This window comes from Octodon degus, unplaced genomic scaffold (assembly GCF_000260255.1).
Source record: "Octodon degus isolate 3935 unplaced genomic scaffold, OctDeg1.0 scaffold00027, whole genome shotgun sequence".
NCBI lineage: Eukaryota > Metazoa > Chordata > Mammalia > Rodentia > Octodontidae > Octodon > Octodon degus.
In genome coordinates this window covers 13,936,436-13,958,977 of record NW_004524603.1, presented here as the reverse complement: position 1 = coordinate 13,958,977, position 22,542 = coordinate 13,936,436, and the positions used below count along the sequence as shown (strand labels likewise).

Below are 22,542 nucleotides of genomic sequence, written 5' to 3'. Positions count from 1 at the left end.
GAACTCAGATCTTTGCATTTGCCAGTCAAGTGCTTATCCTACTGAGCCATTTCCCCGGCCCCCTAGCCCATGCTTTTGAACATAAATTTTTCTAGTACCATCAGTCATTTGTTACCTCAATAAAGTCATGGTTGCTACTTAGGAAGCTTCAACCCTATTCTCTCCCAAGTTAGGTACCCAGTGAATTGATTCAGCTTTGTTAGCCTCTTTAGCTCTTCTTCTACAATGATTACTCTTTCTAGAAGAGCTTGTGGAGCCCATAGCACTACCATAGATGTGCTTTTAGGTCAATAAAGAGGTCTTTCTTCCCAGTATTCCTGCAATGGCTAAGGGGACAAATATCTGGCTTTCATGTGGTCAGCAAGGTGATATAAGTTGTTAGTACTGGGAAGTTCTATCAGTTAAAGTATTAATAGATATATACCAGTTGTAGGAATACAGCACAGCAGTGGCATCATATTCTAGTATTATTCAAAACTCAAGGCCAAGATCCCTTTTGAGAGTTCTCACTATAGTGGATGGAGCTATATGTGACAGAATTCCAATCTTAATTTAGTTTTCAGGACAAGTGATGGGTCTTAGATGGAAACACAATATGCCAGAACCTGCATAGTCTGGAGACCAAGGGCTTAGGTGGAACAACTCCCACAGAGTAGTGAGAAAAGATACCACTGTAAGTCAGAGATGCACTGTTGCCTGGTGTTAGCCTCTGACTGCTTTCATCCCAGTTGGCATTAGTAGTGCTCTAGATCCAAAATGAGATACCCATGCTGGGAAGCAGGCTGCCTGTCTTTTGGACTGGGCATATCTTTACCTTTTGTCAATAGAGCCAGTAGAAAAAAAAAAAAAAAAACTGAAGCAAATTGGAGCACGTTTCCAAAATTTGCAAGTGTTTCTGACTGAGTTCAATATTGTTTTCTTTTTGTGATCATTTGAAGTATCTCTCTCGCTCTCTCTGTATATATATAATCTGTCGTATATCTATCTTCTCATAAGAATTTGAGGGAGACGATCTGTCTATGTGTCCTTTCTATCAGTTCTTCCAGAGGATCATTTAACTTTTGTTGCTTCAGGCAGGCCACATGGGCACAACATGCCAAGCAGAGACATTCAGGGACACAGCTTCCTTACTCTTGTATTTTTACATTGATAGAGAGGCTGCTTGATTCATCATATGGCTGGCTATTGTATATTTGATCTACCACCCATCAGCCATTTGAGTGAATACTGACCCTTATTTTAAGAGTATTTTGAAATCTGTGGAATGATAATTGATTATCACAGTGACTGAGAAACACCATGTGACATTTAGAGGGTAGTGAACAGGGATGCCTATAGCTCTGATTGCAGAGTATTCATCACAAAGAATTCTGTTGCTCAAAATGGAAATTTTGCTTTTGAGAGAAACACTCCATTAGGGATCACAGAATTTATTAATGTGACCCTAAGAGATTATTGATAGGTAGAATATTTATAACTATTTGTATTAATCAGACCCATTTTAATGAAGCTGGTGTAGATAAGTTTACTGATGTCCATGTCTGGCCTTCCTGACACTTAGATAAAACAACCAAAAAGCCGAGAAACCCACAGAAAATAAATTTCTGAGCTCAAAGTTTGGAGTTTTAATTTAGTAATCCTGGCTTGGGGACCAGGAATTGCATTTTTGTAGCATGCAGTGGATTAGGATAAGTAATCCTTGATCCAGTCATGCAGGTGTGCACATCCCTGGTTCTATATCAAAGTAATTGATGTCAGAAGCAAGGAGGAAGGGCTGAGCTCACACTTTGGAGAATGGGAGGGCATTTTTTATTACATGGATATGAATTATCAGAGTGGGACTTAGGTTAATAAACCATGGTTGACTTAATTTCCACATGTATCCTCTTAGTGACATAATTGTGGCTCAGACAACTGATAGTGGCCGTTCATCCTACTCCTCCATCCCCTACCCATCCCATTGTTTCTGACCTTGGCTGAGATGGAGCTCTACATAGTGGTAAATTCTGTCCTAATTTGTAGTTGCATTTCTTAACAAGATGCTTCCAATGATTTCTACTAATGTAGCACCTAGCTCTCTGTGAGACAGATCTATGCACACAGATCCATTTGTATTTTCTTTTTTTGTGTTTTCTCTGGACTTGTGGTTTCTACTTGATTTTGTCTTCCGTGAGTAGGAATTGGAGTTCCCTTGGATTATGTTCCCTTTCTGATCATCTTTCTTCCTGTGCCCCCAGTATCATTTAGTTATTTGATTCTTATAAAATAGTGTGATTAACACAGAGGAGACTGTTTATAGAGATCTGCCAATTGCCATGCTGACCCATGATGGGGCACATGAAGTATATAGACATTACAGAGTTTTGCTGTTGTGAGGATATGTGAGACCACAATTAAAGAGTATTTATTATCAATTTTTATTCATTATTATGTCTAGTTCTAGCTAAGCACTTGAAGGAATAAAAAATGGATCAGAAGAATATAAGACAAGATCCTTTTTTCTCAAAAAGTTTACAGTACAGTTACAGAGTGATACCTGTTTTAAGTTTTTTATTTTTATTAGTACCTGTATGAGGTACATAATAATTATATTAATTATGGGGAGTTTGTGCATAACACATCTTTATTCTTTTTAAACCCACTTTGCTTCCTCTCTTCCTCCTCCCTTCATTTCTTAATCCACTTTTCTTTTATAAAAGACTGCTACTTTAAATCCATATTTACAGATAAAGTAAAGACTTGCCTTTATCATGTGAGGCAACATGAAGGGTGGGGGGTTGAAAATTTCCCCTGAAGCTCTCCCACTTCACATTACACACAGCTGAACATTTTTAAAAATGTAATAATGATTTTTGTTGGCTTACATATTGATCCTTTACTGTGTCACATGTGGTTCTAGATAAAGGAGCAAAATGAACAAAAACACAACTGCACTTTTTATGTAATTTGGAAACTGTAGCAATATTGATGTGTATTGGTTTAATATCATGAGAGGAAACTATCCCTTCCTCTAACTCCTAGTGCTGTTTCATTCTTACCTGGTACAGTGCATCTCATGTCTACTCTTTCTCCTTTTCATCTTTCTGCCTCCTGCCTTGTCTTTGAGAAGAGCTTAGGAAAAATCAGGACAGAAGCTAGAGGCTGAGCATCTGAAGCATCAGATTATGAGTTCAGCTTGTTGTTGCCATTCATTGATATATAGAGCGACACAGTCTGTGGGCATTTTCCAAGCTCCAGGGTCTATGATTTGTGCTTATTCCTCTTCACTGCACTCAAGAACACTAGGCTGGCTCTGATTAAGCCTATCACTATCTACCAAAGGTAGTAAAGTCTTTGCATGAGTTAAGTTCTAAGTAAATATCTGTTTGCTGTCTGATCCATTCTTTTGGCACAAATGGGTTATATTCTGTTCTTATAGCAATACCGAGCGTACGTGGCCTTCCCCGACTTTTTCCGTAACTCAACTGTCCTGTGGTGGAAGAGGGAAATTCAAGAGCTCTACAACAACACAGAGAGTCCAGAGAAGAGCTTGAAGTTTGATGGCATGTGGATTGTAAGTGTGAGCGTGTGTGTTGCTGTATACATGAATAGGTGTGTGTATCTTTGTCTGCCTTAGCTTGCAGATCACTGGCCTCTAAGTGACAATAACAGTCAAGAAATGCTTTGGATGTATCACAAACACTTGATCAGTCAGGAGTGGAAAAGCCCTGATGCTCTCATACCTTGAACCTTGCTCAAAGTTTCTGCTTTAAGTCTTATTGGGCCATTATTAGGAAATCTTTGCAACTGTGCTTACCCTATGGGAGAATTTTTTTTGACCCTCTGGCCAGTGACTATGTAGGGACTAAATTTTCAAGCAGTTCTCACCAGGATTTGGTGAGCCTTACTGGGCAAGCTTCTATAGGGATTCCTGAATTTTAAATAATTTATTCACTATTTCCTTGTCTCTGAATGGACATAATTATCTTTAAAAAAGACTGAGCTATGTCTGCTTATTTTGTAGGATATGAATGAACCATCGAGTTTTGTGAATGGAGCTGTCCCTTCGGGCTGCAGGGATAGTTCTCTGAATCATCCTCCCTACATGCCGCGTAAGGACCCTGAACAGGAGTAGGATCACCCCTGGAAGGGCCCACATCTAGATGTTTACTCTGACCACTCAGGACATGCCCTGATTGGTGTGGCAGTTTACTGGGACCCAGAGACAAAAATCATTTTAAGCACTTTACTCAACAGGGTGTGTGCAAGTTACTAGACCATTGGGGTTGATGTTGAACACTTGGATGCAGGCACCACTGCAACTCAGAGCTAAACACTGTTGTGCCTCTGAGAAGTGCAGGAATCACTCATGAGAAATCAAGTCACTCCCCCCCCATGATAGGATTACAGATTCTTTTATTTTCTTTGTGTTTTTCCTGGTGTTCACAATGCCTAGTTTTGATTAATCAGTAAGACTATTATATTTAATATTGTAATGCGATATCTTCAAGATACCTAGGCTATTTTGTGAGAGCTATTTATGTACTGGTTTTCCTTGCTTGAAGGACTTTGCTGTTGACCTACATGGTAGTGCTTTGAGCCCTTTTGGCTTCTGGCACACTGAGCACATAAAAGCCAAGCACTTACTGCTCTCTGGGTGCTGGGGTTGGTGTTAGAGACCTGGACAAGCCAATCCCACAGTGGTTGCCTTTGCGAGGCCCGTAGAACCTGAATGCTTTCTAAGCTATGTGTTCAGCCACATTTGCTCTGTGCAGCGTTAGGAAGATGGCCCATCTCGTCCTGCAGTGGGCGTGAGAGAGGCCTTGAACAAAGACATCAGCATGTTGTGGGATGTGAGGTCAGTCCCTTTCAGAGAGAAGGGGACAAAGACTAAATGCAGCTAGGCTGTTTTTCTTAAGTACTATCGTCTCAGATTTTAAGTAAATTTGCCGAGAAAACATTTAACCACAGTAATGTCTCCAAGGAAGTCTTACACATAGATTTTATAGTTGCTGTGGTGCTCTCTGTGTCCTGTGAATGGCACTCTGAGGAGCTCAGTGCTTTCCACTTTCAAGAAACACTCCTTGTCACTCATCTGTGAGACAGACTAATTCATGCTGGTTTATTTGTTTTTAGTGTTAATATAACTTCAGTGATTTCTTTTGCCACCAATTAGCATAAATTAGTGGCATCCTCTTCTATTTCAGGCCATGGACTCCATTGACTTTGAAGTTGTGCTGATATCTTAATCTTTAGAAATTATACAAATTTTTGTGGTTTTCAAAAATCATTAGTACAAATTTTGTGACTTTTCACAGATTATGTAAAGCTCAGAAATGGAAAGAGTAAATAAGATGCAAAATGTATAATGGATATTGTGAAAGGAAAATAAGTTGCTCAGAAGGAATGAACAACTGGGATGGAGGAAGGGAGAAAAGAAGGAAGGGAAAAGCAAAAAAAAATACATATATATTCACATATATATGTATATATAGATACACACATACATGGTATATAAGGTAGTTATACTACTAATTTCTATTAATTCATTGAAAGGAACAGTGTGTGCTCATATAGTTTGATCAATTTTGCTTACCTATATTTGGTAATCTGAGCAACTAGTTTGAAGATAACGATATGCAATATAATAACCATTGTTAACTTCTTGTTGTCTTGTTTTGAAATTCTACATCTTTTTTTTTTTTTTTTTTTTGGTGGCCAGATCAGCCCAACCCTGGGGGTGGGCTAGTGCAGCAGGTGGTGCCAGGGATTGAACTGGATTTGTTGTTTTTTTCTCTTAAAATAAAAATTTGGGCTTTCTATACTATAGGAACCTGGTAACCTTATCTTCCTCATAGAAGTATTTGAAATATTTTATATTAGAATAGATTATATCATCTCCAATTATGTAGTGTTTTTGGAACCCTGAGTTTTCACCAAAACTTATGCTTTCTCTAACAAACTTGATGGTGAAAACTCTGAAGGAAGCCATTATAGCAAAGACCCAACCATTGTCTTATTCCTGGGAATCAGGAAGGTGACCATGCTGAATTCCAGTTAGTGTATAGATCCAGAGTTTAGTCTCTTAAACAGAAGCACTGGTTTTCACATTTTTGAATCTTTCCTTTCAGACCTGGAGGCCAGGGACAGGGGCCTGAGCAGCAAGACCCTGTGCATGGAGAGTGAGCAGATCCTCCCAGACGGCTCCAGAGTGCGTCACTATGACGTGCACAGCCTGTACGGGTGGTCCCAGACCCGGCCCACCTACGAGTGAGTTTCTTTCTACCTTCTCTAGTTGATACAGTCTGGACAGTCAGCCAGAGATGGGTGTGGGTTTTCTCCTTTTCCTTTCACTTATCATTCTAATGGCCAGATAGAGTTTAATTATGAGCTTCAAACGTAATATGGCTGGTAAGTTCCTCTGTGTTATCTCAAGGAGACATCTCTATTATTATTTCTCTCCCCTTCTTTTTGAATAGTCCATGAGTCTTCTGTTGAATTAGCATTTTCTAATTCATGTAGTCAATGAATAGTACATATCATCCTGAGTAAAATCATAAAAAGGAGCTTCCCTCTCCACCTCAAGGATATAAAACCAAATCATGAAGAAATGAGTAGGTTTACTGTGTGCTTGCAATTTCAGGATTTCCCTGTGGCTTTACCCCTAGAGTATGAGATGTGAGCTCCTTGTAAAGCATTGAAAAACAGCTCTGCCATGATCACCTCCTTTAGGCTGCACAGCTCTGCCTAAGTTCTAGGTTGTCATACTCTGAGCAAAGATGTAGCAAACACTTTGTTACCATGCCCCAGGCACAGGGAATTTACAGGTGGCCTTGTGGCCTTTCTTCCTTTACTTTGGCATCATTTCTCCTCCCTGTTCTTCTGCAACCAGAGCAGTGCAGGAGGTGACAGGCCAGAGAGGAATCGTCATCACTCGTTCCACATTCCCCTCTTCTGGACGCTGGGCAGGACACTGGCTGGGGGACAACACAGCTGCATGGGACCAACTGAAGAAGTCAATCATTGGTACAGGGGCCTGTTCCCAGGGCTGGATGACAGGGAGGGAGGTGTGGTCCTTGGTGAGGAGGAGGAGGAGTGAGCAGGGCCTCCCTGACCCAGATGCGGTTCTCATTGCAGGCATGATGGAGTTCAGCCTCTTTGGCATATCCTATGTAAGTGGCCTCAGACCCCTCCTGCCTGCTCACAAGGTGATGGAGTCTTTCCGAAGTCGCCAGCTGCCTGGTTTATTCCCTCTTGTTTCAGACCGGGGCAGACATCTGTGGGTTCTTTCAAGACGCTGAGTATGAGATGTGTGCTCGCTGGATGCAGCTGGGGGCCTTTTATCCCTTCTCCAGGAACCACAACACCATTGGCACCAGGGTAGGACAGTGATCCCTCCTCACATGGTGGATGTTACTTGAAATGCAGCCTCTGTCTTTGAGCAAAGTTAATTGTCTCTGTATTGTCTGGTAACATCTTCAGAATTATGAAACTTTCATTTCCATTGATCATATTCCTCAAGTTTATTTAGATAATTCTTTGTGTTTAATAAGAACTATCCTAAATATATCCTAAGAGGAATATCTTATGGGGAAATTATGTAAGTTTTTTTTTTTTTTTTTTGTACAGCTTCAGTAACTCCTTCTAGTCTATTACAAATATTCTGGGAGTCTCATGCATGATCATTATTAGTTTAGTGGTGTGTAATTCATTTGGAATAAACTTGCAGTGACCTCTTGAACTTTCTCCCACTCACTAGATAGGCTCTGAACACTTCTCTTCCTCCTTTAGAGACAAGACCCTGTGTCCTGGGATGCTGCCTTTGTGAATATTTCCAAAAGTGTGCTGGAGACCAGATACATGCTGCTGCCCTACTTCTATACCTTGATGCACAGGGCCCACACAGAGGGCGTCACTGTCGTGAGGCCTCTTCTCCATGAGTGAGTGTCCAGGGGGACCCTGCTCACAAATGTATGAGTCTTTCCATTGTGTAAGAAGTAGTGAGTACAGACACTTTCTGCAAACTAGACATCATTAGGCAAAGATGATGGCTTGTACTTTTTATAGATCTTTCCAGAAAAAGTATTTGTCAAGTTAAAACGTTTCTTAAAGAACAGAACACTGCACAGCACAATTTCTTTGTAATTTGTCAATGAAACATTGCCCTCCATTTAGTACCAACTGGTTCCTTGGGCCTGGGCCTGAATGAGTTCAGTTAAGCAAAGAAGATACCTAGGGGGAGCTATAAGGGATGAAGGCCAACCTGGTATTCAGCGTAAGCCATGATGGAGTTATACATTTCTTCATTTAGAGGACATGGATCTGTGGAGAGTGAAACTCCTTGTCCTTGGTGCCACTAGGAGCCTAGGATGGCAGTGGATGCGGCTCAGCTTTTCACTCCAAATTGAGCAGGAGGTATTTCCTCAGGCCTTGGCTCTGATGGTGACCAACTGGTTTTCCTTCCAGGTTTGTGTCAGACCGGGTAACCTGGGATGTGGACGGTCAGTTCCTGCTGGGCCCTGCCTTGCTGGTCAGCCCTGTCCTGGAGCTTGTGAGTATGGAGAGCCATGCTGGTGGGTGGAGGATCCTGGTATAAGGCTGAAGGATAAGCAGCCTGATGCAGGAAGTATCCTGAGTCATGGTTTCTTACTGTACCTTTATCCCTTCATCTCCTGAGGAAAAGTCTGTGGCCTAAGTGTTCTAGTATCACCACCCCTTCTTTAAAGTCAGCTTCACAATCCTAATCAGGACAATAAGAAAAACAAACAAGCAAATACCTCCCTGAGTAGCCTCATGACCCATTTTAGAAGATAGCACTTCTCCATTAAGTAAAATATTAAGTTCAGAAACAGGTGGGTAAGCGCGTATATGGATTCATTATAATATAGTGTCACCATTGATCCCACACTCTCCACCTGAGCTACCCACAGTCTTGTGTGCTCTTCTGGAGCTACTGGTGAGTCCTCCCTCCATTCATAGCCACCCACAGCAGCCAGTTCATTTCTTCTGTCTGTATCTCTTACATTTGCTTATAAAGTCATCTAATGACATCCCTGTCGTATGTACAAGTTGTTCCACTCCAGACTCAACCTCAGGGGTTTCTGTGTTTAGTGAGGGTTTGGGTTAAGGGTGAAAGGCTGCTAATATTGTCTTCTGAAATTGTGGATCCCAAATAGCTTTGGTTTTGTAAGCATATTTTCTCTGTTTGAAAAGGGGAAAGTTAGGTCGTGCTTCCTCAGGTTTGTAATTTCCTGAGAGGTCAAAGAGGTGGATCTCTGGAAACCAGAGTTGTTTTAAACTCTTTATGTTCAGAGTAATTCCTGTGACCTGAAACAACACTGTCCTCAACTTCTTTGTGTCTAATTACAGAATGCCAGAAATGTTACCACGTATTTCCCTGCTGCCCGATGGTATGATTACTACACAGTAAGTTTCCTTACTCCTTACACACTTGGGAAATGGTAAAAAACAAAAGCTTCAGATCAACACTCCTCAGCCCAAACACTGGCTCTAGGTTGACCTCCTATGGTCTGGCACAAATCACTTTAAACCTTATAACCTCAGTTTACTTACCTATAAATGAAATATGACCACCCATTTATAGAAGTGTTATGAAGTAAGCAAAATTTCTCACTGAGGGCCTGGGTTGTCTTGAGTGTTCTGTGTGTGGGAGTTTCTATATTTCTTATAACATCACCATTCACACTGGTGCCTAATCACCAACTAGTAAACTCATAAAACTGTTGTATTAACTGTAGTTTTTATTTTTTCTTCTCCTCTAAGTTCTCAAGTACACAGAAAATTTCCTCTTTTTTTATTACTTTTTTTTATTGTGGTACTAGGGATTGAACTCAGGTCCTTGTGTTTTTCAGGCAAGCCCTTATTCTACTGAGCTATCTTCCCAGCCCTTTAAATAGTTTTTTTCTATAACATAGACATTCAAAGAAGCATTGTTCTCAATAGTGATCTAACATTGGACTCCTTGAAGCAATGTAGAGAAAGTGCCCAGCTCTGTGGGCAATAGCCTTTGCAAGTCTAACCAGTGCACATGCACTTACCCATGAGGACCCCACAGAAGGGTGCCATTCTGATCCAGTCTGAGCCCCACAGAGCACCTGGATAACGGGGTCCTCAGATGCAGCTTCGGAAAGGTCACTGGTGGCACACAGATGTGTCAGAGTGTGATCCTTGGGCAAGGGAGGATGGGATGTGCTTACCTCTAGCCTGTCCTCCTCTTCTGACTTTCTGAGTAGTGAATGGTAGAGGACTTAAAATTCATCAGCAAGACAGGAACAGTGTCTTGTGTCCCCATGATGCAAGCTGCTATGGTGGGCTTGGGTGGGTACTGCAGAAAAGTATGCTAGTGGGTTTCTCCTCTCCACTGTCCTGTGGAGTTCTGGCTAGGTTTGTTCCTGATTCCTTTGTTGCTAGGCTGAGTCTGTCCATAGGCTGATAACAGGTTATGAGTGCCATATGCTTTCCAGCTGAGCTGTCTGTGAAGAGACAAACCTACTTCCTTTAAATGAGCTTAGCTTTGGTCCTGGGGACATTTGGCAATGTGTGGAGCTAATTTTGGTGTTCTGTTGAGGTGGGAGTGCTGGCATCTGGTATATGAACACAGAAGATGCTACTAAACATCAAAAATTACAGAAAGGGGCCAAGGAGATAGTCTAAGTGCCTGCTTAGGCAAGGGCAGGGACCAGTGTTCAATCCCTGGAACCACATGACACAACGACCCCACCCCAGGTGTGCCAACCAGGCCACCAAGACCTTGGATGGTGGCACATGCCTATAACCCCAGTGCTGGGAAGGCTGAGACAGGAGGATCACTATGAGTCTGAGCTGTGTAGTGAGACCCTGTACCAAATACATAAAAAAATTTAAAAACTCAAGACAAAGAGTTTCTATTCCTACATTTCAAGTGTTGACACAGAGAAACTCTGCTATATTTGGGGAAATGTGAAAGGATGGTGCTTTAGGAATTGTGATTTATGATTAGGATAGAGAGGACTTCTCATACATCAGACAAGAGAAGGTTAACAAACATGAAGCAGATGAATGAAGTTAAATATAAGATTGTATAAAGTCAACATATGCATATCTTTTCTGTGAGACAGAAGTCAGAGGTCCAAGGCAGTTAGGGTGAGAGTGGGACAGTGAGTGGTGATGGAGATTCAGTAGATCTTGGTGAAAGGAATGGTCTAGAGATGGTATGATGGAGAGTTTTTTCTAAGTGCAAGTAATTTAATTAAGATTAAATTAATTAAGATTTAATTTTTCTGGCCTCCTCTAGCAGTCTGCTTTGTTCTAAGAACATATGGAATTTGTACTAGAGAAAGTCCCAAAAGGCATGGTTCTCTCCCAAGGCTTTGCAGAATTAAAGCAGATGTTCACAACAACAGAGTGAATGCAGGAAGTGTCCTAGCAGGGGTGTGCTGGGTGCTGATGAACAGGCAGCTCAGAGAGGTAGACAAGATGTCTGCCACATGCACTGATGAGGGGGCAAGTGTCCTGCCCTTATCCTCTGCTGTTCTTCTGCCCACAGGGTGCAGACATTAATGCGAGGGGACAGTGGAAGGAGCTGCCAGCCCCTCTGGAGCACATTAACCTTCACGTGCGTGGGGGCTACATCCTTCCCTGGCAGGAGCCTGCGCAGAACACTCACCTAAGGTGAATGGTGGGCCGGGGCTCTGCTTTGCATGTTGGTTTGCTCCGTAGTTCATAATCAATGCCACCAATCTCTTAAACATCAAGTCCAATTCAATATTCTAAAAACTTTATTTTTGTCTTTTTAAAATTTGTTTTCTTTTTCACCTTCTTTTTTTTTTTTTAAATTTTTTTTAACATTTATTTAGTGTGTGTGTGTGTGTGTGTGTGTGTGGCCAGCTCAGCCCACCAGGGGGCGCAGCTGGCTGGCATGTGGTGCTGGGGGATCGAACCGTGGTCCCTGTACTTTGCCAAGCTTGTTCCAAGTAGGTGCTTTAGACCACTGAGCCATCTCTCCAGCCCCTCACCTTTTCAATGGTGTTTTTTTTTTTTTTTTTTCTAGTCTCTGTTGAAGACTGATGTCAAATTCCACACAAGCCCCATGAAGGCCGCTGGGAGGCATGCATGTGTATGCTTGCTTGGGGTGTCCTCACATTCTTTTCTGCATATCCCTTGTCTCCTTTGAAGAATCTATCAATCTAGAACTACACCAAAGTCAGTCTTGACAGCCTTTCATCTTCATCTAAAGTCCATCCTATTTTTTTTTTAAAACAAATTTTAAAAAGATCTAAATTTAGTACTCTGTCTTTTTCCTTTGAACAAAGGCCCACTGACAGCCCAAGTTAGCAAGTCCTCTCTGTTGTCCCAGAGCTGTTGCCATGTTAGCACCAAAAGGTTCATGTCTTCGAAAGCCCTCACTTCTTCTCATTCCGAGAGAGTCAGAGCTGCCGTCTGTCCTTCCAGCGTCTCACATCACATTCCCTTTCTCACACTAATATATTTCTTTTTGTGAGTCAAAACCGGGTTCATAAATTCTCCTCCTTTGGCAAGCCTCAAGCTACTCCATGTTCCTGATGTTTTGTTTGCCCTTTTTTGATTCTAGGAGTTTACATTCAGTCTGTACTAAAAGATTTGCACATTTAAATATTTGTGATTGAAACTATAGTTCCTTTGTATTTCACACACTGAAAGGTTTTGGAAATTTAATAATCTTTTGAGCTTCCTTTATCACCTTAAGTTCTCAAATGATAGAGTTTTATGCAATTATGCCTAAATCCAAATCCAGTTGGTTTCTCTTTCTCTAATTGTTCAATTTAGAATGTTTTTTCCTACTGAAACAAAAATTATTCTAGCAAAATGAAAATCTTCGCTATTGCTCTCCTGCCTGCTGTGTGGACTTCTTTACTCCTGGGCTGCTCAAGATCAACCAAATTAGGATCCAAGTTGACCTTAGCAACTGTGTGTCCTTTACTGCCTCAATCTGCATTTATTTATTTATATTTTAGTACAAGGTCTGCAGGGTCTCACTATGTTGATCGGACTCATAGTGATCTGCCTGTATTCAGCCTCCCAAGAGCTGGGGTTACAGGCATGTGCCACCACGCCCAGTCTCAATTGCTGCCTCAGCGTGCCCTGGGGGAGGGGCTGGCCCAGCAAGCTGGGGGTCATCTGCCTAACGAGGCAATTTAATCTGCTGAGCTGTTTGGCTGGCCCTAATCTGCATATCGATCAGCCGTGCTACATCATGCTGGTCTCCCAACCAACCCACTGATTTTGCTGTTTGTGTCTCTGCATATATTGTCCTCAGCATTCTCAGAAAGCCCCTTACCCCGATGCACAAGTCAGCTTTGTGCACCCTTGATGCAAGTGAAGCTCAGATTTCCTCTGCATTAAACATTCTGATTTTCTTCAGAAGAGGGAGTTCTGCCACTTCAAATGTTCTGGTCATTTAAAACTATGTTTCTGTTATTAAAGGAGTTTCATCTGGTACATTTCCCTGTGAGTCCTTGCGACCTTATCTAGAAGAATTAGTTGGAGATAACTTAAATCCAATAGGAAAAGATTTATTCTTATACTCAAGTACAAGAGAAGTCTCTTAAAATAGTTGGGACCAAAGTTGTTGCAGCTTCCTTCAAGAGAAATGTTGGAGTGTCCTTCTGCTCTGCTCCTTCTGCATTGGCGTCAGCCTTTTTTCTCTGTTAGCACATTCAATGGAGGGGAGAGAGCAGAGCCAGGGAGGTGGCTGCTCATGCTTGTTGTGCGTGGCAGGTGCCACTAACATCTTAAGTCTCCACCTAAGCAGGTATACTTTACCATGAGAATGAAGCAAAGGTGTCTTCAGGTTCAGGGTCTCTGTGTCCCCATGCTATTGCTTAGGGATGATTCAAAGCTCTCCATTTTTTTTTTTTCTTGTGAGATAGTGCAATCTTTAAAGTGCCACTTTTCCCTCCTCAGGAAACTTGATTGCCACAGCTGCATTCCAACAGTGTCTGTTAGGGCTTCTGCTCTTCTCAGACCCTGTACTTAATGTGTTAAGTCCCTCTGCCCCTGTGTCATTTCAGCCATGGTTATGTCATGCTCTATTTTGAAAATTCTACTCTCTGGAGTCATTATGAGAATATAAATCTGCAGTTGGTTATTTTGACTGCCTTTCATGGTGACTTGTTGCTTGTCTGTTTAGTGATACTTTGCTTTTCAAATGTAGTGATGATAAGGACCCAGAGCTGGGCCTCCTTCCTCCAGAAGTGATTTGCCTTCTCCTTGGTTGCAAACCAGTGGGACGACTGCCAGCTCAGTGTCACATGAGCTTCCTCACTGAGCCTGGCTCCACATGGGCATTGGAGGTTCAGGTTCTCTATCTTGGATTATCAGGAGTAGTGGCCCAGAGTTAGCCTTCTCAGGCATTTGTCCCCAGGAAATTCTGGGTTTTGCTTCCTGTGCTTTCTTGTGGTCTGAGACCAGCATTTTGCTTGTCTGTTGTTAGTGTGGGCTCTTGGATATGTCCTTCATTTACTTAAAAGGCCAACAATTTTTAAAAGAAATATGTTGGAATTTATCTAGGATCAAGTAATATAGCAAGGGATGCATCCTCCAGAGTGTACAGTCCACTGTATTTCTGGAAGTGTCAGCCAAGACTCCTATAGAATCTTATATCGCTTTTATTCTGCTTTGATTGTTTGGTAAATGTGTTTAATCTTTCTTTAAAAAATGAAGGTTAAAGAAATCAAGAGTTGCAGTTTTTGTCATCTTTTTATCTTCTGGACTTTTTAGCAATGACAGCTCAAGATACGAAATATAAACGAGGGCAGACAGTTTTATTGTTGACTTGATGTTACTTGCATAGAGAAGTTTGAGCTGTGAGAGACTCCAGTAGGAAACTTGAACCAGAGAGAGGCACAGCAGGAGGAGGAGGGGAGGTAGTGCAGAGCTGTCTCCAAATGAGCAGGTCCTCAATGAAACAGATTTCTTTATCCCTCTTCCTACACCCATCTCATTATCTTTCTGAGTACTGTTTTATGTTCCCCATTTTAAATTTTAAAGCAAGTAATTTTAATGTTTTGTTTTGTCTTAAATCAAGTTAATAATGTGTACTCAAATCAGGACATTGCCATTGTATAGATAGGCCTTACTGGGGTTTTTTTTCTGAGTAAACATGGCCTCAGGCAGGACAAGTGGCTCTGCCTGACAGCAGCTGGCACTCCTGATGTGGGGATCATCGCTGAAGTGACCAGGCTACCCTGTCAGTGTCTACTACTTCTTTATCTCTCAATTGCCTGTATCATACATAATAGTTGCAGCTGCAGTTTTAATGTGGTGATTGCAGTGCTTTCAGTGCTTCTATCATTGGCTTCTACGTGGATGCTTAGTGGGGTGTTTGGGGCATTTCTGTCCTTTGTGACATTACTGAAAAGGCAGCCTGTGCCAGCTTCCTCTTACCACCCACAGAAAGCAGAGTGCCCTGAAGCTAGTGAATTTTCCCGTTTGCAATTACTGGACACACGGGCAGAGTCACTGGAGCGCTAAGTCTCTGTCTCTTGCATGTGTCTTCCTTCTCGCAGCCGGAAGCGTCCTCTTGGTCTCCTCGTTGCCCTGGATGAGAACAGAGAAGCGAGAGGAGAGCTCTTCTGGGATGACGGTGAATCCGCCGGTGAGTATGGCATCAAGGATATTGCTGTACTCAAATATTAGTCTGTGATGTATTGTGCTTTGTTCCTGATCCCCAGTAGGGAGCAGGAGAAATCTCTCTACTCCCAGAAGCACTAGTCAGCTAAGTGAAGAGCTCGCCTTGGTTTTTGTATTCAGGGCTAGTAACAGATATGCTACAAAGGTAGAGAAAGCACATTTCTATCTCTCAGATTTCTCCCATAGGCCAGTGATTAATAATGGACCTTCACTTATTATTAGCAGGCACCTGAATGATAAGACTGGTTCTGTATTTCACTTGTGATGTAATTTGCCTAAAAATCCTTAGGGACCAATGTTGAAGTAGGAAAAAATGTTATCTCAGGTAGGCTGTAAGAATACAGATTACCAGGGCAGGTGCCTCCAGGCCTGATTTGGGCATATTGTTCTGGACCTGATATATCAACAATTTTTATTGTCTTTAAGAAATAGATTCCCATGAGGCATATGTCTTGCAAGCACTGGTAAGGGAATGTTTTCAGAGGTTCAGTAAAAGAGAAGGAAAAGTAGGTTTTGAGTCTTGGAGGCTTTGTTTATAGAGTTGTAACCTGTAGGACTTTTAAGAATTTACTTATTTTTAAATATCAATGTATAATCAATAAAGTTTGGTGATATTTAAGATATACAGTATATACACATATTTTGTATAATGAGTGCCACAATCTAATTATTTAACGCACCTGCCAACACTAATGCTGTGCATTTATTTCCAGAATTGTACTTTATATATTTGAAATTTCTACATTTGTCCCCTAATATTTTTAGTCTTCTGTTTGTTGCAACCACTGTTCTTTCATCTGCTTGCATTAGGTCAATTTTTTAAAAGAGTAAATACATAAGTGAAATCGCACAGTGTTCATTTTTCTTGCCTTATTTCCCGTAGCAGCATGTGCTCCCCCTTCGTCTGCACTGCCATAATTGGCGGGCTTTGCCTGTTTGTGTGGCTGAGTCATGCTCTGCTCTGTGCATGGGCCTGTTTTTCTCTTCGCTGATGTATGCTTTGGGTGTTTCCACATCTTACTGTAAAAATGGATTAAAAACTTCAGTGTAAGGGTGGGAACTGTAAACTCCACAGGCGTGTAGATTTCCTTGGACATTGGTCTTTTTAGTGCTTTCTAGTCTGTGGCCTGCACAGTAGAGGCAACAAAAGCAAAAAAGAAAAGGTATGTTACTCCATGTGAGCTGGGGAAATAGCTTAGCAGTCTGAGCACCTGTTTAGCAAGCACAAGGACCTGGGTTTGATCCCCAGTACTGCAGGCTGCACCAGCTCCAGAACCCCAGGCATGCCATGCTGGCTGCTGAAACCAGGCATGCTCATGCGTGCCTGTAATCCCAGCACTGGGGAGGCTGAGACTGGAGAATCACTATGAGTCCAAGCTGCATAGTGAGACCCTATACTAAATAAATAAATAAATAAATAAAAGATTATAAAAAAGAAACGTTATTACATCAAAATTCAAACCTTCTGCATAGTAAAAAAAAAGAAAAAGAAACATTAAAATCAAAAGAATATGTACAGAATTAGAGAAAACATGTTCAAATCACATACTTAATAAAGTGGTTAATATAAACAATGTTGTGAACACTTAAAACTCAGTTGCAAAAACATAAAATTGTAACTTATGGGAAAGCATGTGAGTGATATTTTTCTAAAGAAGGCTTCCAGCTGGCTGACAGGTATATGCAAATGAGCTAATCATTGCTAAGCAGCAGTGAAATACAGATCCAACATGGCAATGAATAGAGCCTCAGAGCTGTTAGGATGATTGCTATGGAAAGGGTAAGACATTGCAGTGTGGCCAAGAGTATGGAGAAGTGGGACAAGCTCTGACAAGCACTGGTGGAAATATGAATCAAACCAGCCATTATGTAAAACATTGTAGAAATTTCTTAAAATATTAAAAACAGAACTACATGGTCCAGAAAGCTCATTCCTAGTGTAGCCAAAAATGCAGCCAGTGTGTCAGACAGATGTGTACATTCCCATGTTCACTGCAGTGTTATTCATAGTAGCCAAGATCCAGAGCAGTGCGTGTTTCCACTCAATGATGAATAAGTCAAGAACTCATAGTAGACATACAGTAGAATGTCAGTCATCATTTAAAAGGAAGGACCTCCTGCCATTGGTGAGGCTTCAGCTTTAAGGACCAGCAGGTGAGATTTGTGCTGTGGTGAACAGAAGTCTCAGTTTCTGTTTTTCTACTTTCAGATACCGTGGCCAATAATTATTACATTTTATGTGAGTTTTCTGCCACCCAAGTGAGTATTGCAATTCTATGAATCTTAACAGTGGGTTTTCCTCTTACTGTTAGTACATGTGTGCTTGAGGATGTGTGTGATTATGTATTTAATCTCATTGGGATTAATGGTTTTAGTTGAACACATTTCCTTTTGTGATTTAACATGTAGGAGTTACATTATGTGTGTAATCAAGGGAGGCACTAATATTGACAAGTCAAAGCAGCTAGTCTTTGTAAATATAATTTTCCCAATTGTGTGTCTGCATATTGCTGATGTTTTTCTCATGCATAGTTCGATTCAGATAAGATTATGCTCCTTGAGCATGCATTAGTAGCCAAATCTGTAGCACTCAGAGCAGGGGAAGTATCTGGTCCTGGTGTAGCATTTGTATGACTGTACATGAGAATGTGTGCCTTTCAGGCAAACCTTTGTGCTTCCCTGTGCTTAATTGTTTTTGCAGAACCGCTTGGATGTGAATATTTCTCACTCAAACTACAAGGATCCCAATAACTTAGCTTTTCAGCAGATTAAGATTCTTGGGACACAGGAACCTGCCAATGTTGTAGTGAGACGCAATGGTGTCCTGACTCAGGCTTCTCCTAAAGTCACTTATGATCCTAATCTGAAGGTAAAAGTGCATTTTGTTGAGATAGTTATTTCCGTATCCTCTATGGTGTCCTGGTGTTTTTTCACACCAAGATTGCATGGGTTCCCTAAGGGTCAGGGAACATGGTGAGCTCTGAGGGAGGAAGTCAGTGTGAGGGTCAGGACGTGAGAGTGCAGAGACAGATAGCCGGACCCAGAGCGAGCTGTGGAGCTGCCAAGGGGTGGTCCTTCATCCTCACTGCTCTTTCTGAACCTCAGTGTTCTGCCCTCTTTACTAACTTTATCTTTAGAGAAATAGATGCTGCATAGACCAGTGAGGAAGTGGGGGACATGATAGAGGAAAAGACATCTGGAAACTTAGGGCTGGCGCTGAAGTAAGGCTTGCTGTAGGAGTCCCTGGATTAAAATTTTGCAGGGCCTGGGCATTTTTATTTTTTGGCCTATATTTTAAGACTCAGTCCAACATACATTCTGATTAAATATATTAAGACAAATAGTATTTGATCCTATTAAATGAATTCTTATTTGATTAGATCATGATAGAAAAACTTAATTTGTTTTAATGAGATCTGACTCTCTTGAACAGGTTATAATCAGTTCCTTTAATTCCTTAACATTATAAGAAATCTTACTTTTTATTTTTTTAAAGAGTACAAATTAGAATTAAAACAAAAATTAAAAAGGATACAGAATTTCACTCAACAGAGTAATATTTTAAAAATTATAAAAATTAAAAAAAGAAAAAAGAAATCTTTACTCCTAGTAATCCTGGTCAAAAGTACTACAGGGATTCCTGCCATTGGAGCTTCTGTTTGAGAGATTTTAGAAATTCCTGGAAATTAAGGCAATTTATGCTTTTATTATGATGGGAGGTTGATGACATTTTATACTTTTTCTGAAAAGACATATTGAGAATGCATCTATTATAATGCTAGGAATACATCACGTATTTTTAAATATATGTTGTCAAGAGCAGACCATTTTAAAAAAGCATATGTGAAAACAAACTCAATCCCTGCCAAATAAATTAATTAGCATAAACTCTCTCATTGTTCTAATGTGGGTTTGAAGGAGATACAGTCTATGCACACAAATGGGAAAGAATACCTATGAATGTAAACAGGATGGTTTGGATAATTGTACTGTGGATTTCTGCGGTCTATGGAAAGGAACAGCTAATGCTCAGTCTTCTTTTTATCTTTTTCCTTTTTCTTTCTTAATTTTTTATAACTTTTTTTCTTTTTCTCTTTCTTTTCCCAATTTTGCATGCATATATCTGGTAATTTGAAAAACTAATTGGAAGACAGCACTGCAATACAACAAATACTGCCAAATTCATATTATTTTATTTAGGGAAATTCTGTATCATTTATAATTTTTTATTTTTATTACTAATTTGTATTCTCTTTAAATAAATAAGTAAATAAATAAATAAATGCAGGGAACCAGACTAACATTTAGGATATATTCCATTACATATTATTTGATATTAAAAGCTTAGTGGAATATTTGAAGTTTCTTGGAGAAGGCAAACCTAGAGCTAGGCTTTGAAAGAAAATGTATCATACAGGAATTCATCAGCTTCAAGGGAGAGAACTTCCCAAATAGGAATTTTTTTCTTTCCTTTTAAGAAGCATAGAAGATAGAGAGATGCTGGTGTTGATTCACAGGCTCAAGGTGATCAGCATTGATTTCTTTCTGTCTCTAGATTAGAAGTAGCTGGATGTTTCAACTGTTCATTTTTCAAAAAATGAAAGCAGATGCAAAAGATAAGGTTGAAGCAGTGGGCCTTCATGTAGATGTTGCCTAGCACCTCAGTTAGCTTGAGTTTACCTTTTCATGCTCATACCTTTGCTACCTTGATTAAAAATTTAGCTATTGATTATAAAGTTTAAAATGTCTTATGTGAGGGAAGCAAAGAGTAGTGCAGTCCTGAAATGGGCCCCATTTTCCTAGGAATGGGTATTTGGTAAAGCATTCTAAGTTGAAACAGAGTAAGTCAGTCTAAGGACTTGGAATAGGCTTACATCATCAGTCTGCAAATCTTTTATAACAAGTGTAGTTTCGTTTAGGAAGGAGATTTCTTTGTCCAGAAGGAAATTTGTGGTCAGATTTTGGAGGACCTGGGTGCCAGAATGAGAAAGGTATACTTGATTTAATTCTTGAAATGTCTCCTAGTGATGCTTGATACCAGGTTTGTTGGAAGTGGGGCTGGAGGGTGGGGATGAGTAGGACAGTGAAGTTGGAGATGATTTAGCTTAGGAAGAGACCTGGAGAAGGATGATAATCTTTCAAATGTAATCTTATTGCTTCAGACAAATGGCAGTGTTAGGCGAGGAAAATGCTATTTAAATATAAGTGCAAGGTAAAACTAATGTACAAAAAATGTGAATATTGAGTTGGTGATTGCAATTCAGAAAGGATTTAAAATTTTGAGTACTTAGGCTTGGAGAAATGAAGAACCTCGGCTGTTAAAAAAGTAAAGGAATGCTATGATTTATAGAACTCACTACTTTGGAAGTTGATAAAAAGAGAGTATTAACATTTGAAAGGAACTGTCTATAATCCCATAGGAAAAAAGAGAAAAAACTCCAGGTCAGACGATCCTTACACAGCTTCTTCTCTCACTGCTGACTAATAAGGAGAACTGGTTTGGGAAAAACAAGAACATGAGATAATTTGGGAGAGCAGAAGAGAGAGCCTTTCTTCAATATCATTGAAGAGGAAGAGGAATTAGGGAAGGAAATAAAAGTGGTTATCACAATAGGTTTTATTCAACCAAATGCTTTCCACATTACAATGTGCAAGGTTGGAGGGTAGTGACATTTGCCCTGTCACCACGCTGTAGTCACCCATCATATATAAAACTTTCTTCACAGAAACTGCAGTTGCACAGCACTTGGATTGAGCCTCTCATCTTATGTATACTTGTTGGCCTAAAGTGTTTGAGATTTGCGAGACTGCTTTTTTTGAGCATGAACTTCCCTGTGATGTCTCCATTCCTTTAGGTTGCCATTATTTCAGAAATTAATCTTGTCCTGGGAGAAGCATATACAGTGGAGTGGAGCGCAAACATAAAGGATGAAGAAAAAATAGACTGTTACCCCGATGAGGGTGGCTCTTCTGTAGCACTCTGCACTGCCCGCGGCTGTGTCTGGGAGGTGAGTGTGGTGCCAAGTTAGTGCTCGCTAAGCTCTGCTCTTGCCCGCAGGCTCACGGGCACAGTGTGGGAACCTGTGTTCCTCCTTACAGTAGGGATAAGGAAGTGGGTTCCCAAGAAGGTGGATCTGGATGTGAGAGTCAGTGAGGATAGGAATGCGGAAAGGATCTTGTTTGGAAACCAATAAGTAAAAATTTTGGCACTATCAAATGATATATAAGTGAGTAAATGATATGACTTCATCTCCATGTAATTTGCCTTTTTCAAGTCTTTCAGGGAACACATGCTGACTAGGACATCACATTTCCTTTTTAGGAATCCAGCTCTCCTGGGGTCCCCTACTGCTATTTTGTCAACGACTTGTACTCTGTCAGCAACATTCAGTATGCCTCACATGGAGCCAGCGCTGACATCTCCTTAAAGTCTTCTCTTTACACCAGCGCCTTCCCCTCCACCCCTGTGAGCCCCCTCCGCCTGCAGGTGACCTACCATAAGGATGACATGCTGCAGTTTAAGGTAAACATGTATATATATCCAGTGCTGATACAGCCCTTTTCTGTCTCACTACTACTTGCTAGTGAAAGTTCAAACCTATTAAATAATTTCAAGTTTCATGCTGTGATATACTGTTTTATCCTCATCCAAAGAACATTGGGAATATTTGACAGAATGGTAACATCACCCTATTTTGCATTTAAAGAGATGGTGGTGTCTACTCTGATGAATTAATTTTGAAAATAAGATGTGGAGAAGAAAGCTAGGCACCTTCCATGTCTGTGGGACAGCGGTGGGACTGCTGTCCTTTTGTTTGAGTTCTCACTAGAGCTTTGGCATGAGGCAGGCATTTAATGGGTGAAGTTTGTTTGATATTTATTTATTTATTTATT

General features: G+C 40.7%; 1 protein-coding gene across 1 annotated transcript in view; it reads left to right on the top strand.

Annotated features, from left to right (window-relative positions):
* The window catches only part of LOC101589892 (maltase-glucoamylase, intestinal), a 181,674-nt gene that overhangs the window by 132,702 nt on the left and 26,430 nt on the right, over positions 1-22,542 (top strand). The window contains exons 49-63 of the mRNA XM_023712753.1: positions 3,419-3,553; positions 4,004-4,091; positions 6,111-6,249; positions 6,872-7,005; positions 7,117-7,151; positions 7,243-7,359; positions 7,771-7,919; positions 8,446-8,530; positions 9,349-9,405; positions 11,525-11,649; positions 15,525-15,613; positions 17,858-17,907; positions 18,350-18,517; positions 21,504-21,656; positions 21,971-22,171. Of these exons, the coding sequence (XP_023568521.1) occupies positions 3,419-3,553; positions 4,004-4,091; positions 6,111-6,249; positions 6,872-7,005; positions 7,117-7,151; positions 7,243-7,359; positions 7,771-7,919; positions 8,446-8,530; positions 9,349-9,405; positions 11,525-11,649; positions 15,525-15,613; positions 17,858-17,907; positions 18,350-18,517; positions 21,504-21,656; positions 21,971-22,171 (1,725 nt within the window). The remainder of the gene's footprint in view (positions 1-3,418; positions 3,554-4,003; positions 4,092-6,110; positions 6,250-6,871; positions 7,006-7,116; positions 7,152-7,242; positions 7,360-7,770; positions 7,920-8,445; positions 8,531-9,348; positions 9,406-11,524; positions 11,650-15,524; positions 15,614-17,857; positions 17,908-18,349; positions 18,518-21,503; positions 21,657-21,970; positions 22,172-22,542) is intronic.